The sequence below is a fragment of the Seriola lalandi genome, unplaced genomic scaffold, assembly GCF_002814215.2.
Source record: "Seriola lalandi dorsalis isolate HSWRI2012SDOR001 ecotype SW California unplaced genomic scaffold, Sedor1 jcf7180002054933, whole genome shotgun sequence".
NCBI classification, from domain to species: Eukaryota; Metazoa; Chordata; class Actinopteri; order Carangiformes; family Carangidae; genus Seriola; species Seriola lalandi.
In genome coordinates this window covers 1,986,883-2,005,101 of record NW_019525485.1, presented here as the reverse complement: position 1 = coordinate 2,005,101, position 18,219 = coordinate 1,986,883, and the positions used below count along the sequence as shown (strand labels likewise).

Here is an 18,219-nt window from a genome sequence, read left to right as displayed (position 1 = left end):
GCCTATATGGTGGTATTAGCATGTTTCCATCTAACAGATTTGCATTAAAAAAAAATAGCTACACTTAAAATGATTGCCCAGTGCTGGTCAGTCACTTTAAGTGTGGCTAAAGACACACCAGACAGAAGTGTTACAATAGTTCAGCCTGACAGAGATAAAAGCATGCATTCGTTTTTTGTTGCTGTTTTTTTTTTATTATTATTATTATTATTATCTAGGAGATATAGTTGAGCAAATGAAGCTTCTTAAATCCTAATGTTTGAGCTAATGACTTTTAAACTTTAGGTCCAGGTCAATGACAAGGTTTTTGACTTGTTCCTTGGGGTTTAGTGGAAATGTCTTGTAATCAGAATCTTTGTCTCAGCTTTTGCTCAAATAACTAAAAGCCCTGTTTGATCTCGTTTGTAAGAAGCTCTGATTCAGTCACAGACTCAGAGATACGTGCAATAGAACTGTAACCTGGGCCGTGAGGAGATACAGCTGGGTGTAGATGGTGAAGCTAGGGAAACTCATGCTGTGATTTGAGTAATAATAAGATGCCAGATGTCAAAGCTTGTGTCCCGGCTCAAATGCATAACTTGGAGACACATTGAAAGTTGAAACAGTTCATCTTTATATAAAGGTGGTGCAGGTATGAGTAGTTAAGTGCGAGTGGCAAAGTCAGCAGGCAGGCAGGCAGGGGTCAGTAACAGGCAGGAACACCCCACAGAAGGGAGCAGACAGAAGGGAGCAGGCAAAAGGGAACGTCCAAGAGGAAACAGGGGGTCAAAAAAAAGGGCTGAGCTAAAACGAGTGGACAAGAGACAAAAAAGCAGAGTCCAATCAGAGGGCAGATGGTTCGGTTACCTGCATCTCTGCTGCAGGTCCTCAAAGGTGTAGTTTCAAGATGGATGACAGTGCAGGCTCTTCCGTGACCCCGTTGGCTTTGCATATATGCACAGCACATTAAATATTTACAATTATTTCCTGCAGTATCATCAAACATAATTAAACCCACCTGGGTTGTAGAAGACGCTGCACTGTCTGGGCTGAGATATGACTCATGTTGTTAAATAAGTAAAATCTCTGCTGTATCTGGTCTCAATAAACACTAAGAAAATGACAGAAGCTGTGCAACTTAATTGATTCTCTCACACGGAAAATACTGACATTACAGAAGTTGCGGGTGTGGTTTCATACAGAAGGAATATGCGCTATGACACGATCTGAACTGATCACAGTAAAGTACAGTTTGTTGTGACTGATGCAGATCATCAATGAGACAAAATGCATGAGATAGTTTCCAAACAATCTCTACCTCGGGTTTTCTAGCTAACTTATATAAACCGGATGAAGCCATACACTCAAAGCCTGTTCAGTGTGTAGCCTATTATTTGAAATAACAAACACACAACGATATGTTTTCTCATTTATGAAATTATTTATGGATGTCATTAAAATTTCTCAGCTTGATATTTTTCATGTTTATATCGTCTTAAGTTACACAGCCTGCTGTAACTTCTCATGCAGACGGACAGATGTGGCATTTCCAACATATTTGTGGGAGGTTTTCAGCAGAAACCGAACATTTTCAGAGCATCCATTAGCTTTTGGAACTTGTGGCACCATATTTCGCATGACTCTGTGATTTTGAGATCTTCTGGTTGGAAACTTGTCTTGGAAGCTGCTAACTTATTCATATGATAAGATTGAGGTGGGTCAGGTAACTATATGAGATTCCCTCATCATTCCTAACTTCTCTTGAGACTGCTAATTGGATGTACACTCATCAAGCACTTTATTAGGAACACCTGTACACCTGCTTATTCATGCAATTATCCAATCAACCTATCCTTTGATAGCACTGCAATGTATAAAATCCTGCAGACGCATGTCAGGGGCTTCAGTTAAGGTTCACATCAAACATCACATCATATGAGAAAAACGTAACTCAGTGACTTTAACCATTGCATGATTGTTAGTGTCAGAGTTAGGGTTAACTGCATAGACTTTAAATAAAGATGAACGTAGCCTCTGTGACGTCACCCACAGGTTTCTGAAGAGCGAAGCTCAGAGTGAGCTGCTCCACCGTAGCCATTTAGGCAGTGTCTGACTCCGCCCCTAACTCCCAGCTAATCCAAAAATGGAGAAAGAGGAGGGGTGCATGTGGAGACTTCAGTGCACGCCAGTTTGTGCCAAGCATACGCTCACCCACCTGTCACTCTAAGAAGCACACCCTTAATTAGGCAGAACTTTATTACCTATAGAGACCAAAACTGTTTGTTGTACCAGGCTGTAAACATGTTTATTTCTGTGTAAAGTTGGACATTTTAACATGGGAGTCCATGGGGATTGACTCGCTTTTGGAGCAAGACTCTAGTGGTCATTGGGGGAACTGCATTTTGGTGCTTCCATGTTGTTCATTTTTTTAGCCTCTGGGCTAGATGCTTGGTTAACTGGAGGGATTATGAATTTGGGCTGTAATAAATACATTCCTGACAGCTTTTGAAAAATGTGAATCTTAAAATAAAGTGCTTAACTTTACAAAAAGTGCAAAAAGTTTCAACCATTTTTATAATAAACTATCTCAACATATCTTAACAATAGAACAGCTTTCATACTTCCTTTTCTCTTTGTCTCTCCTTCTCTCTTTTCCCATTTATTCCTCAACCGTCGTCTATCGTCGGTCCAGGTCCGAATAGGATAGATAGATAGATAGATAGATAGATAGATAGATAGATAGATACTTTATTTATCCTCCAGGGCAGGGGTCTGCAACCTTTATTACTAAAATAGCTATTTTTGGCCCCTCTTCTACAAATGAAAATCATCTGAAGCCTCAAAACCTCTTCAACCCTTAAAATGAAGATAACACAGCTTTAAAGTTTTATATATAGTTTTAGTATATATAAAAGAACTATAGTTTATTGCATTTATGAAATTATAGAACTACATAAAACTGTTGACATTTTATTGCTGTTTTTACCTGTTATAACAAAGGAAAACACCAAACTCTTATGAATAGGAGAAAAAAACACTGGCATGTGTATGCCTACTCTTAAATGAAACACAGAATTATGCAGGCCTATTTGAGTCCTTCTATTATTTGTGAAGGATTAAAAAAATTTAAAGTTTTTATCCTCAACCAAGTACAGTATTCAACCGTCCAGACATTCAGAATTAAACTCTCTATTTTCCTCCGAGACTTCTCTTTTTTTGGATTTATCCATGGTTAGCTTACCAGGGGTCTGTAACTCAAGATTAGCCACCTACTGGCAGCAGGAAGAGGCGGTAGGCTGTAAGTGTTGCTATGGAGACATTGTAAGATGTGACATATATTTTAGTCGACGAAATATTATCAGTATCACCTTGATCTCGAAAATATGAGGTGTTCTCTTTAAAATAAAAGGAAAAAGAAAATAAAAAATAGTCTTTATTTATTTACATTTATTTATTTATTTTTTCAAAGCTACAAGGAGCTACTGCAGAAGGGCTGAAGAGCCGCATGCAGCTCCAGAGCCGCGGATTGCCGTGTCCATTAGCTCATTATTGATAAAAATAATAATAATAATAATAATAATAATAATAATATTAATAATGATGATAAAAACAGTTAATAATAAAAACAGTTAATAATAAATAATCAATAATAATTAGATTAGTCCACCTCCTTTGGCTGAGGTGTTGTATAGCCTGATGGCAGTGGGAACAAAGGATCTGCTGAACCTCTCTGTTCTGCAGCGCAGTGAGATGAGACGTTTGCTGCAGCTGTAGCTGCTTCTCTGTCCTGCCAGAATGTTTACAAGTGTGCTGAGGAGAAAAGCTTCAGAATGAATATGTTGAACCTTGAGCTGGATGGAGTACAACAGCAGAAGACCACGTCAGGTTTCATTTCCTGTCACAAAGAACATAACCTGCCTTGTGTCAACAGTCCAGGCTGTTTATGATTTATACCCAATAAAATCTTTACACATGAATGGTTTAATGCTGTGGTTCAATGTTGAATATCCATTTTTGGACATGTAGTACGTTTTATGTCCATTCTGTAAGGTTTAAGTACTCCTGCCAGGACGATGACCTTCAGAACTGGGTGGCATCACATAGTGTCAACTTGTTCAAGTTCAAACCCAGATTTCAGTGAGGATAGAGAACAGGAAACAGGAAAAACTAGCATGAAGAGGAAGAAGGAAAGAGATTAAATTGTTTGGATGAACACAGTGAATGACAGAACATAACTTCCTGTTTGCCAAACAATGTTTAAACCCACAGCCCTTATGCTCTGGACTCACTTGGACAACTACTTCAATACTTCTATCTGTCCAATTTCATTTAATTTTTACTTACTAAATCCATCATGTTGACTGTATCAGATTGTTATTTTCCTCCATCTAGAGTTTAGGAAGCTGGCAACACACATACATATCCTAATACAATAAATGATCCACATATATACACAGAATCTATTGTAAAAGTTTAATTGTTGTACACACCTTAATACATACACACTTTTCACAGGACTTGTGTTGGTGTCTAATGGACATTTTGTTATTATTTTCTACAGTGAAATATGTCACTCTTGTTGTGTTCATGTAATTGATGATTTCCACATTTTTTTCTTTGCTGTGTTCCATCATTAACTGTTTGCTACAACATTTCCTTTTTCACCACACATATTAACATAATCAAAGGTATTTCATCTTATGCCACAGCTTTGATTTTGGTCAGTGTGCAGGGCAGCTACTGGTGACTAAGGGCCTTTAAAAAATATTAACAAAACTACTGGGCAACAATCAGAAATCACAGCCTGAATTAAAGGTGTGGAAATAACATATCACAATCTTTTGAATTGAATACATTACATTCAATAAAATGAACCAAAGCACTGGATAAGCATGATAAAAATCATGATAATGTAATAAAGCAAATATAAAAAAATAACAAATATAAGACTTTTTTCCCCCTATAAATCCATTAAAAAACAAAACAAGGTGAGCAGGTCTCTTGGTCAAGGTTTTGTCATGGATGATTACATGTTACATACTGGCTTCTATAATTACTCATTTCTGCCCTCCAGTGGACAATATGTGAAACTCACATCATTGGTTTGTCATAGGATTTTCTGAAATATCACCTCAATGAAATGTGTTGATGCTGCAGTAATGTATTAAAGGTAATGATGGAGAGACTTTGATCCCTAATGGTAATTCTCCTTGCCTCCAAATTAAAGAGATGCTGATAATGGAAATTAAACTGTTCTGATCTGAACTGAAATGATCATCTAATCCACAAATATTTTGATAATGAGCCATTTTTTCAATCAAAAATGCCATTTTGTAGTTCAAAATTCTCCATTGCAGTGATTTGCTGTTTTTTCTCATCTTAGCTTTATGATGAATATCTTTGGTCATATAAAACAAGACATCTGAAATGAATAAGTGCAGTGGAGACAACATGAACCTTTTTGGAAAAAGACATATGAAAATAAGGCTTTTTCAGTATTTTTAAAATTCTCATAGAGAAAATGGTTAATTAATACAGATAAATCAATAACAAAAATAATTGTTGCAGTCCTAGTTTCAGAAAAGTTTTCCTCCTCAGCAGTACAAATACTCTACCTGGGCATCATTGATGGTGGCCTGTGAAAATAATGCAGGTAAAGTAAAGGTAACACACCAAAACGTTATCAAAGTGACCCACAAACTAACCACTTGTGTGCATTTTCTTCTCGTCTTTTGAATCCTTTTTCTATTGTGTACAATATTTATTTTGCAATCTTTGCACCAGTACAGATGTCACTTTCACCAAAAAAAAAAACTACAGCGGAGAGCTATCAAAAGGGTTGATCGAAGTTTTAAGAAAGTTGCTCCCACTTGTATTACAGATACAAATTTCGCAGATGTGTACAGGGTATGGATGTAAATAATCAGTAACTTCAACTTCAACTTCAACTTTAGTATTCCGGAGGAGATTTGGTTAGAACTGCAGGTATTAACACACAGACCACAGAAATACAATGTGTGTTATTATTACATTTTACGCATATAATTGTATGTACATACAAGTTTTTGTATTAACAATACCATTTCATGGTGCAGCAGGTAGCCTTTGTTCATTCAACATCCCTGATGTAACCATAGGCTGTAACCATAGGATGTAACACACTGAAACTCCTGCGCACCCCTCGTTACATCATGACCTTCACATGTCCACTACGTGCAGCTGCCCTGTTCTCTGCCTAATCACAAAATCAAAAGAAATCAAATAAAATAGGACAAATCTGTCAAGTGTTTATATTAAAAACAGGTATTACATCAATTATATCATATTAGCAAGAAAACCTGCATGGTAAATTCGATAATATTTTTTTAAACTGTAAAACCTATTCAGGCAGTAAACAGACAGCCCGATTTGGGGTCCTTTAGCGTTGCATGGTGCAACATGTGTTGGATAATTCCAGAAGAAGCTTCGCAGTCCCTTTGCTGTTTAAGACAAGCGGTGCCGCTGGACTTGAGCTCTACAGTTTTCTCCTGGACGTCTGACGACATTTGGACATTTAACATCTTTTAGCTTTTCTTTGCTCTTCACCAGTTCGGAGATTCTGTTTTGACATTCAACGCTGCGGACATTTTTATTAAATTTAAATACCGTTAGCCGAATTGTCAAAATGTTGAGTGTCGCCAGAAACGTTTCAAGGACTCTCCCGACAAGGACCTACACAAGAAATGTGTCCTCTCTGGTCAAGAAGGTTTGTTCAAACAAACTCATATTAACAATTGAAACACACGCCTAATATCGAATATAACGACAAATGACAAATCCGGGTTTGTGTCGAAGTCCGGCTAGCTTAGCATGCTAACAGTTAGCTTGAGGCCGGTTACGAAATCGTGTCTATCTATATCTATTTAATTGTCATTTACCTGACTTTTGAAACACATTTATTGAATTATGCTACGCAACATAATGTTACCACTCTATGTGAACGTCGTTGCTTTGCTTTGGTGGGAGTAATATGATGTGCTAGCGGCAAAGCTAACGTGTGTCATCTTCCATTTGACGGCTAATCTGTCACCCATTTGGCTTAAATACATACTGCACTTTGAGTTAATTTGAACTACATCCGTGTGCCATACGTTTACAAATGTAAGTTATGCTGACTTGCATATTTCATTGTATGATGTGAGACAGTGCTTCATCTGTTCCAAGTCAGTGACCTTCAGTGATGTTTCCCCACCCCCAGCATGCTGCAACATTTCTCACATGTCCCAAAATTGTATTAATATACCCATGACCTGTGTATGGTCAGCAGTATTAGTTTTCCAGCTTCTTTACATTATTGGATGGTAACATTTCAGCACATATGATCTAATCAATCTAGTCCTTCAACATTTACTGCCTCTAGATTCTAAAAGTTTACGACATACTAAGGTTGTTTGTGTTCTGTTACTTGAGTTTTCATTTCTATTCTTTGTAATCCACTTGGCCACTTTGATAACGGTCTTGGTAATATTTGGTAACAGTTGTGCGTCTGTTTTGTGATGCATTCGTAGGCATGCTGGAGTGGTTTCCAACCAGATGCCCTCAGAGCCCTATCCAGGAGAGACTATGCGTAAGTATTACCACAAAATCCCATCAAATCACTTTAAGTGTCCTGTTGAAAATTATTATTAGTAGCAGAGTGAAAAGAAGCAAGCTCACATAAGAGTAAACAGTGTTTATGATGATTGTGGGTTATTCCAAGACACATTCAGTAAAACATCCTGTGAAGATGAAGTAGATTCTAGTGACTGTTAGAACTGCCTTGTAAAACATGCATGACACATTTATAGTAAGTTTTTTTTTTTTGTGTGTGTGTGTTGTGTGTTGCAGGTCAGAAGCCGTCAAAGGAGCAGTCATTGGCATTGACCTGGGAACTACCAACTCATGTGTTGCTGTCATGGAGGGGAAACAGGCCAAGGTGAGGATGAGCAGACATGTCTCATGTCTGTTACACACAGTAGAGTATGTGGTCAGGTTTTGATTAAAGCCTTTCTTTTCTAGCTCAGCTGATCAGTGTGAGCATTTTTTCCTCGACAGTTCAACATGTCAAAAATTGAATGCTAAATGTAGACGATTACACACTGAGAAATCTAAGTTTCTCTTTAAATTGGATTATAATATACTTGATGATCCTGTTGCCATGTTACTGAAGTGTGGTGCAGAATAACTGTCAGATAGCTGTATATGTCATTGATAGCCAGATCCACACACACACACACACACACACACACACACACACACACACACACAGAGTGTATATTGGTGCAAATGCATATTTCATTTTGACCAGCTACAGCCTGTGGTCACATTATAAAGGTCCAGGAAGTACTACAGCTGATGTTGGCTAAAGTACTGACTAACAAGTAGCATTTCAATGTGTTTTAGACTTAAAAGATTTCTGATAAACTAAATAAAAGTCTTATGACTTATTTAGACTGAATAGGTTGAAACTGACTAAAAATAACCTGTTTTCCTTCCAGCATTGAGTTTGTAAAAGCTGTTTCATCAGTCTTTAACTCTTTTGTTTTTTTCAGTCAACAGTACAGACCTCTAACTGTCAGGCACCTGATGCATTTAATGTCTGCAAATAACAGTTAGTGCCTGTAGGCGTTTAGTTTATACTTTCAATACTTACTGATTTCTTCAGTTTAAGATATATAGAAAGTTCATCCCATTTACTCACTGATACCAGTGTCAGATGTTTCTTTGACCAGAATTTTGCCTACTGGTATATACACCCCCTTGCCAATTTATTATGTACACCTATATAGTTTAATGCAGTCCAGTACATCAGATCTGCCACAAAGTCATCATCTAGGGAGATTATAAAGTCCAGTTTTTGTTGATACTGTCAGAATTATTAATGAAGTTGTTATAGGTTTGTGGTGGTGTAAAATGTTGTCCATTCAAATTCTGATATTATCTTTAATATTCTTATCTAGGTCTAGTTGAGTGGAAAAAAGGATCTGTTTGTAAAACAAGGTGATTTAGTTATTCATTTAACAGTATTATTTGCACTCTGCACCAAAATCAAGAAGAAGACATATTATGCAGATAAAGGACAGCATGGAGTGAACAGTGGTAGATGAATAGTGACGCTCCCAGTCTGATGAAGCAAACAAAGAGTTTTTCTTTGCCTCTCAGGTGCTGGAGAACGCAGAGGGAGCCAGGACCACTCCATCAGTCATCGCCTTCACAGCAGATGGGGAGCGTCTGGTGGGCATGCCCGCCAAACGCCAGGCAGTCACCAACCCTCAGAACACTCTGTACGCCACCAAGAGACTGATCGGACGTCGCTATGACGATGCCGAGGTCCAGAAAGACCTGTGAGTTCTTTAGGCTGGTTATTCTGCACCATTGCATCTAACAATTTCAGAAGTAACGTTTGACAATGTTTTACACTCACATGTTGAAGACCTTTCTCAATTTCTGTGTTAAGTTTTTTTTTTTTAGTAGTAGATACAGTCAAATGAGGGGAAACACTTATTTACCCACCCAGAACAAATAGATTCACAGACTAAGGGAAAATTGTGGCGTCTTTTCATTAACAGGAAGAACGTACCATACAAGATTGTCCGTGCATCAAATGGTGATGCTTGGGTAGAGGCTCATGGGAAAATGTACTCCCCCAGCCAGGCTGGAGCTTTCGTCCTCATGAAGATGAAGGAGACTGCAGGTGAGACTGCAACCGCACTGAATAAATGTCACCATCGTTTCTTTGACGTTTACATCATCCACATGTGAGAATCAGTTGTGGTTATAATTTTGTGTTTGTGCTGCAGAGAACTTCATGGGAACCAAAGTGAAGAACGCTGTCGTCACTGTACCAGCCTACTTCAATGATTCTCAGAGACAGGTACACACACAGATGTTGGTCTTTCTGCATTTAAGCGTCTTGTGGCTGAAATGAGTATTACAACAACAAACAAAATCCTGACAAACTAATTTTCACCTGTTTCCACTGATGAAGAAAAAAAAGGAAACATGGAAAGAGTTTCCTGGCAAATCACAACACAGCATACATTATCTCAAGGCACTTTACAGAGTTAGGTAAGATCTTATAATATTGTAGATACATGCTCAAACAGTTCCCACAATGAGGAGGCACTCAGAGTCTGCCTCGACTGGTTGGGATTGAAACATTTTAAGGAAACAAAAACATGTATTAATTAATTAATTAATTAATTAATTTTATAAACAGTGTTCTTTTTCCCTGTTTAGTTGCACTGATAATTCAAATGGATCTGTGTCCTATCAGCTAAAAAGAATTACATTTGAGTAACTTGAATCAGGCTGTATAGTGTGCACTTTCTGATTTTTCATACTTGATGTTCTAACAGGAAAAGACCCTCAGGATAAAAACTTTTCAGACAGTTACCTTCTTGTGTTGCTGGTGTTTGTCTGGAGAACATTTAATGTGGGTGTAAATCTGAATGGGGTGTTTGTGGGTTATCTGCAGGTTTTGAAAAGTACTGAAATTAATTTCCTCAAAAAATCCCTCGAAGGCACTTGTCTTGAATTTCATCCACCCATTAGCTATACTACTTGTCCTTTTTTAGCGCTGCAGGGGGGCTGAATCAAATCCCAGCTGACATTGGGGCGATGGGCAGGCTGTCAGGAGATGTTATGACTTTATTAGGAACCTTTGCACCTGCTTAAGACCTGTCTCATTAACATGACAGTGAGTTCAGTGAACTTTAGTGACCTCCCCAGTCTCCACACCTGGATGCAGTAGAGCACCTGTGGGATGAGGTAGAACAGGAGATTGACAGAATGAATGTGCAGCTGACAAATCTGCAGAAATGATGTGATGCAGTCATGTCAACATGGAGCAGTTTCCAACATCTTGTGGAAGGTGTTGGAAGAATTGAGGCTGTTCTTAGAGCGAGAAAAGGGAGGAACCTATTAAGTATTAGTGTAGTGTTGAGGTGCTCGTTGAGTGTATAAACTAAAAGTCAGACTGCTGGGACAGTGGCAAACACTGTCACCACTGCTACAGCTGTGACGTTAACTGGTAAATCCATCCATCCCTTTGCTGCGGCTCATGAGTCCAGGCTGAATTGATTTAAATAAGCATTCATATGAATGATTGTTATAAAAATCATACATCCATTATACCCTCATATTGTTGCTGGTATGATGGTGAAGCAGACATGAAATCAAGTTCTGTGCATTTTTCGAAGTTCTGAAATAGAACTTGGTGAACTCTGCAGAACCCTGACACCACATCTGATCAAACAGGTTTGTTTTGTCATTGATCAGTTGTCAAATGTATTTCTTTTGATTCTCAGGCCACCAAAGATGCTGGTCAGATCGCTGGTCTGAATGTCCTGCGTGTGATCAATGAGCCGACAGCCGCTGCTCTGGCCTACGGCCTGGACAAGACCCAGGACAAGATGTGAGTTGAGATGTAAAAACACTACCACTGCACCAGTTCTGACTGAAACACAGAAACAAACTGTTTTATCCTGAGCGGGCTGTGTTTTAAAAGTGACTCATGTCTGTTTTCAGTATTGCTGTGTATGATCTTGGTGGAGGTACGTTTGATATCTCAGTCCTGGAGATCCAGAAAGGAGTTTTTGAAGTGAAGTCCACCAACGGCGACACCTTCCTGGGAGGAGAGGACTTTGACCAGCACCTCCTCAAATACATCGTCAAGGAGTTCAAGAGAGAGGTACACAGTTTAAGTCTGCCTTCAGACGAGCCTCTGGCCTGTAGTTGAGTCTGCGACTCTTGAGTTTTTCATGTGTGTTGTTGTGCCTGTCGTTCCAGTCTGGTGTGGATCTGCTGAAAGACAACATGGCTCTTCAGAGAGTCCGAGAGGCTGCGGAGAAGGCCAAGTGTGAGCTGTCCTCTTCACTGCAGGTACAAACATGATACAGATGAGTTCAACACACAGGTCAATACATTATGATGCTAGTTGACAACAGATCAGGCTTTTTTTTTTTTTTTTATGTCTATGTCAAAATGTCTTCTGTGACAAAGACCGATTGTTTTTAAGTTTAACAGCTGCATTTACATTCGTTCTTCTGATCTGCGGTCACGTCTTGCACAAAAATTGAACTTAATGGCATCGGACATCACATGTTATCATAACATGTGAAAGTCTTCCATGATATTAAAAACAAAGAGGAAAAAAAAATCAACAGATAAAGGACGTAACCACCAGATTTAGATTGCAAAGTATAATTTGATTAGGTCATCAGCTGGCAGCCGTAATGCTCTGCAAGCAGCAGCGTCTGTGTGTGATGAGGTTGATCCAACTTTACAAAGTGAAGCGATGTGGTTCCTTGACATAAAACAAAACCAAAAAAAACCCCACAACTTTTCAAAAAGAAATCTCTTACAAGTGTGTGATTTTTATAAGTTTGGAAAATTTGTCTTTTTTTCTTGGATTATTACCACCGTTCCTGCAGTTGTCATTTTTATTTGTTATTACTTAAAGTGGTCGTAATACGCTGTCGTACTTTTAGAACGTAACAGTTACTAAAAGGTTTGTTGTCCATGATTGCAGTCCAGCTCTCAGTCAGCTGTCCAGGTGTGTCTGGTTCAGTGTTACAGTTCTGGTAGAAGAAGCTTCTGTGTGTTTGACTGCAGCAGCTTCTGTTTTAGAGCGTGCTGCTGTTGAACTGCCGCAAGGCTCGGCACAGAGTGGCCTGTCCTGGTTCTGACAGCAGGGCAGGCCGACCACAGGGTCAGACAAACTTCTGAAGTTTTTTAATTCCAGTGCTACTTTTTTTTTTTTTTTCTTCTTAGATTTTCCAAAAGAAGAAGGGATTGATTTATGTTTATAAAATAATGACATTAACACTTTGACCAAGGGACATTAAACCCACTGAAACCCAGGACGATGGTTATTTTTGTGTTCATGCATAATTAAGCATGAACACCATCATTGAGGGTCGAAATCTAATCACATTGTAATCCATCTGGATTTCTATTGATAGTCAGAACTCAGTGTATTGATCAGTCGTTCTGCATCATATCTGAGCTACATGAGTTAGAACAGCATCCTGTAGTCTAAACCTTAATTTGAGTGGCTGAAATGAGACGGCTGACAAGTCAATAATCTCAAGAAGACACCTACAGCAATGCTGAGTATTTGATATTGAATAAACCAAAAACAAAGAACGATTAATCCATGACTGTCAGGCATCTTCTTCCAGCTAATTTGATGTGGTGAAACTGAATGTGATCACATTGTGTTTGTTCTCTCTCCCAGACTGACATCAACCTGCCCTACCTGACCATGGACGCCTCTGGCCCCAAACATCTCAACATGAAGCTGACTCGCGCACAGTTTGAGGGCATCGTGGCCGACTTGATCCGCCGCACCGTGGCCCCCTGTCAGAAGGCCATGCAGGACGCAGAGGTGTCCAAGGGAGACATTGGAGAGGTGCTGCTGGTCGGAGGCATGAGCCGCATGCCCAAGGTACACAACACACACACACACACTATAACACACTTAACAATAACATATTAACGATAAAAATGTATGTAATGAGTTTTCTGTCTAGTTTATTGTATATTATGAGCCATTAAGTCAAACACAGCTACAGAACTGTGAAGGACAACACAAGAAATTCCAACACTTACTTCCATTGTGGTCTTTGGATCCGAGTCTAGAGATCGGTTTGCAGGGGGACATTAATCAACACAGCTAACAGCTAAAATGGGAGACATGGTAACAGGCACAACACATGTTAATTAGTCATGTTCATTTCCATTGAAGAGTCACTGTGGAGTGTGATATAATCCAGACACTGGTGTGAACAGTGTGACATCTGCTTTTGCCAAAATTAGTAATGTGGATTTTATTTTTTATTATTTCGGCAACACTGTGAGATGTTGAGCAACTTACATACACTTAAATTACTGGCTTATAATAATAATATATTAATTAGATGTCATTGCTATTTATGTACACCCTTTAAAACCCAGTTACAAAGTGCCTTAAAAGTCAAGATAAAATTGAGGATGAACAATTAACAGATTTAAAAACCATAGGGTTTTACAACATTGGGGAGGAGTTATGAGAGAGGTGCGACAATGAGGTTCAATAAAAATTAGATAAGATTCTAAGATAAGAAACGGGAGAATGACTTAATATAATAATCGATTTAAGAAGTTACAGGTAGATTCAGACTTCAAGCTCTGAAACAGCACACTTATGAAAATGTGTCTGTGATTTTAAAAGAGGCTGAAGAGGCTAAAATAAAGTTTTTGCCTTCAATCACAATAGGGTTGTATTTTGGTGACTTAAAGTACGACTACTGCATAAGAGAAACGTGTTTGTCTCTGTAGGTCCAGCAGACGGTTCAGGACCTGTTCGGCCGCGCTCCCAGCAAGTCTGTCAACCCTGATGAAGCTGTTGCCATAGGAGCAGCCATCCAGGGTGGCGTCCTGGCCGGTGACGTCACTGACGTGCTGCTGTTGGATGTGACCCCACTGTCTCTTGGTATTGAGACTCTGGGTGGAGTCTTCACCAAACTCATCAACAGGAACACCACAATTCCCACCAAGAAGAGCCAGGTACGTACACCATCACCGTCCCGCCGACGCCATCATGAAAAATTTAAACACCACATCACCTAAAGTACACGACTCCTCCGCTCCCATCCAGGTGTTCTCCACAGCAGCCGATGGACAGACTCAGGTGGAGATTAAGGTGTGTCAGGGTGAGAGAGAGATGGCGTCAGACAACAAGGTGCTGGGTCAGTTCACCCTGGTGGGGGTCCCCCCAGCCCCCCGCGGCGTCCCTCAGATCGAGGTCACCTTTGACATTGACGCCAACGGTATCGTCCACGTCTCCGCCAAGGACAAGGGCACAGGCCGCGAACAGCAGAGTGAGTGTCAGCCGTCAGTCTGAGATTACACTAAGACAGTGACCAAGTTCTTCTGTTTGATGATTATTGTGCGTTTTCAGTCACATGGTGGAAGATCTTTTCCTGATGTATTTTTTTCATATGACTGTTGAACACTTGTTTTAGCATTAGTGTTTGAAGTCCTCAGCAAGAAGGATTAAATTGTAAATGCTAATATTTATGGACTGTAACTGTATCTTTCAGTACTTTCTTATGAAATACTCAGAAAGCTTGTTGTTCAAATAAATTAACACTGAATATTTGGCTTGAATTAAAAGGTTCAGAGCTGCATTTAAAGCTTTAATTAGCAGATTAGCAACATGTCAGACTGCTGCTTGTTGTGTAAACATGCTCTCATGTTTCCTCTTCCTCAGTTGTGATCCAGTCTTCAGGAGGTCTCAGTAAAGACGACATCGAGAACATGATCAAGAATGCTGAGAAGTATGCAGAGGAGGACAGGAGGAGGAAGGTAAAGGCTACAAACTGGAACTGATGAGTCTTTGCATCTGAAGTTGATTCTGAATTTAGTGATACAAACCTGCTGTGTTTTTTAAAAGTGGTGCTAACTGCAGATTTGTTTGTTCAAGCTCTTGGTTCAGTTCTATTACAGTAAGCCTGTTTAATGTCATTAACTGACTGTTTCCTTGCTGTGTGTTATTGTGTGAAGGACCGTGTGGAGGCCGTCAACACAGCTGAAGGAATCATCCATGACACAGAATCTAAGATGGAGGAGTTCAAGGACCAGCTTCCTGCTGACGAGGTAAAACTAAATCCAACACTGTCTGCAAGATCATTTGTCTGTACCAGTGTATACAGAATAAGACATAACAGGATTTTTTATGGGTATGACATGAAAGTGAGTCCTGCCCAGTTTAGATGAAACCACTCCCACTTCTTATTGATGAAAGCCTCATACAGACGTCGTTTCAGTTAAACTGGGAAGGATAAATAATGGTGTACTGCTCATGTCTTAACACATAACGCACCTTCATGCATTTATTCATGTTTCCTCTCCAATCCGTCCTCTCGCAGTGCACCAAGCTGAAGGAGGAGATCGAGAAGGTCAGAAATCTTCTGGCCAACAAGGACTCAGAAACAGGAGAGAACATCAAACAGGCAGCCACCAACCTGCAGCAGGCGTCACTCAAACTCTTCGAGATGGCCTACAAGAAGGTAGGAACTGTTGGCTGTTAGAAAGGATGCAGAAACCGATCTTATCCAGCCTGGCAGTATGGAAGTTTATGGAATGTTATGATTAACTTATTACACACACAACAATGAAATACTAACTGACAATGGTAGAGATAGAATAAAAGTTGGATAATCTCTAAAGAAATCTATTGATTCATGAAAGAAATAGTGAAATGATAATATAGGACACGATACAGTCGATAACCACAGGGTTATAAAATGTTTGTTTTTCCCTGGTAAGAGTGGGGAGGATTGGGATTTCCAAGAAAAGACCTGCTGTATTATAAACCCCCATAAAATATTTATTCATTATTTTTGTCATAAACATGTTCTTTATTACTATTCATATTTACAGCTCCAGCTGATGATGACTTTGTTTTAATATGTAGATTTTTATTTTATTGATTAATCTTTTGGTCGATAAAATGTCAGGATATAGTGAAAAATCTCATTTCCTGAAACCCAATAAGATGAGAAGTTTGATCAACACCGCTAACCTAAATCTTCTCAGTTTACTTCCTGATAAAACAAAGAAAAGCAGCAAATCCCCACAATGTACAGTCTGTAAAGAGGGAATGTGTGGCATTTATTTGAAAAATTACTTTTATTATTTATTTAAATAATTGCAGATTATTTTTTGCCAACAATCAATTTATGGTCTCAGTTGTTTGTTTACTTCTAAACCTGCTGTGCTCTGACTAAAAGAGACTCTAGACAGTAGAAATAATTTGTAATAAATTGGAATGTACCAGTTAAACACTGACTATATTTCAGTAATTTGGAAACACCTCCGGGACAAAAATAAATGATCAGGGTTACTGTCTGCTGACATCACTGACCTGTGAACTTCCTCCTTCCCTCCTGCAGATGGCAGCAGAGCGGGACGGCAGCGGCGGCGGCAGCAGCAGCAGCAGCTCGGGCTCTTCAGAGGGAGAGAAGAAGGAAGGCCAGCAGTAGAACCTTCGCACTTGGTTGTCTCGTGGTTTCCGTGACAACGGAGGACTGTTGGGCTCAGGGGTGGAGCGGGTGGGGAGGGTGTCAGTCTCGAATGACAAGCTGAATCTTAGTCATTCTCACCATGTTATATTATTCTGCTGTGTTTTGGCAGTACAAAACTCTAGTGAAAAGATCCATGTCAGTGTAAACTCTTCCTGTGATACACCATCTGTTTGTAATTTAATTGTCCTGTATGTTTATTTTTTTCAAAGCTGTTGATTTACATTCTGAGGTATTGAAAATAATAGTTTTTGTCAAAAGACATCATGTAGGTTTCATCTTTTGTTCATCATCACAGACAGTTTGTGTTTGTACCAGTAGAGTCGGATGAAAGCTCTGGTACAGCTCTGCGTTACAACAGGCATAATATAATATTGTACAGTGCTCTACAGCAGTTATAGCTATCTTGTTTTAATAGTGTGCTCACAACAACTCAGAGGCGGGAAGGTGCTGAGCAGAAACTTTTTATGTCAGAAACTTTCCACCTCTCAGGAGTCCTGGGTGCACTCTAAACTATTCACAAACATGCAGAACTGTGGTCATGAGGTGGTTTTCAGTTCATCACTTTTATTCCTGAAAGCTGTAAGAACGAATCTGCACCAATCTGAGAGGATGTTGATCCTGTTTGTTTCTTTTCCTCTGACATTTTAAATGGGCTTGTTCAGGCCAGGGGGCTGGGTGTGTGTGTCAGGCTATAGAAAAGTTTCAAACCAAACAATGGGGACAGAATAGAAATGTACAAGTATATATATTATATCTGTGTGTGTGTGAGGATAAGATCAAGTGTTTGTCTCACGTTTGCTATGAAAGACTGTAAGGCTTTTAGTTGTTTGCATCTTAAACGCAGCAGAGCTTTGACTCTGTAAACACACGTCTGACTTCAGTTGAGCTGTAAATGACTTTGTGGAATCCAGATGTTGCACAATAAAGGATGAGGCCTTAGTTTACCTCCCATCTCAGACAGACGACGAGAGGAAGAATTGATGGAAACTAGCAGAGGATGTAAGAAACATGAGCCCAGCTGTGTCATTCCCCTCCAGAAGGAAGTTTTGTTGCTGCCATAAACTGCTCTATGTAATTTGATTGTTGCTGCTGTACCTGCCGTATAGTGATCCAAGGAGCTCTACATACAGTGGGGACCACTCAGACCTTT

The 18,219-nt window shown here is 39.4% G+C and overlaps 1 protein-coding gene across 1 annotated transcript; it reads left to right on the top strand.

Annotated features, from left to right (window-relative positions):
* Positions 1 to 6,428: 6,428 nt before the first annotated feature.
* On the top strand, positions 6,429 to 17,328 carry hspa9 (heat shock protein family A (Hsp70) member 9). The gene is made up of 16 exons (XM_023393302.2): positions 6,429 to 6,724; positions 7,527 to 7,585; positions 7,846 to 7,933; positions 9,160 to 9,341; positions 9,567 to 9,691; positions 9,798 to 9,871; positions 11,307 to 11,413; positions 11,527 to 11,689; positions 11,788 to 11,880; positions 13,238 to 13,447; positions 14,320 to 14,547; positions 14,639 to 14,861; positions 15,254 to 15,348; positions 15,547 to 15,639; positions 15,912 to 16,052; positions 16,938 to 17,328. The coding sequence occupies exons 1-16, from the start codon at positions 6,644 to 6,646 to the stop codon at positions 17,025 to 17,027; spliced, it is 2,052 nt and encodes a 683-aa protein (XP_023249070.1). The 5' UTR covers positions 6,429 to 6,643; the 3' UTR covers positions 17,028 to 17,328.
* The last annotated feature ends 891 nt before the right edge of the window (positions 17,329 to 18,219 follow it).

Excerpts from the sequence above, each read along its gene's own strand:
- hspa9 (XM_023393302.2), top strand. The coding sequence starts at position 6,644 with ATGTTGAGTGTCGCCAGAAACGTTTCAAGGACTCTCCCGACAAGGACC. Across the intron at positions 14,548-14,638 it reads TTCCCACCAAGAAGAGCCAG|GTGTTCTCCACAGCAGCCGA; the intron begins GTACGTACACCA and ends GCTCCCATCCAG. Across the intron at positions 15,349-15,546 it reads AGGAGGACAGGAGGAGGAAG|GACCGTGTGGAGGCCGTCAA; the intron begins GTAAAGGCTACA and ends TATTGTGTGAAG.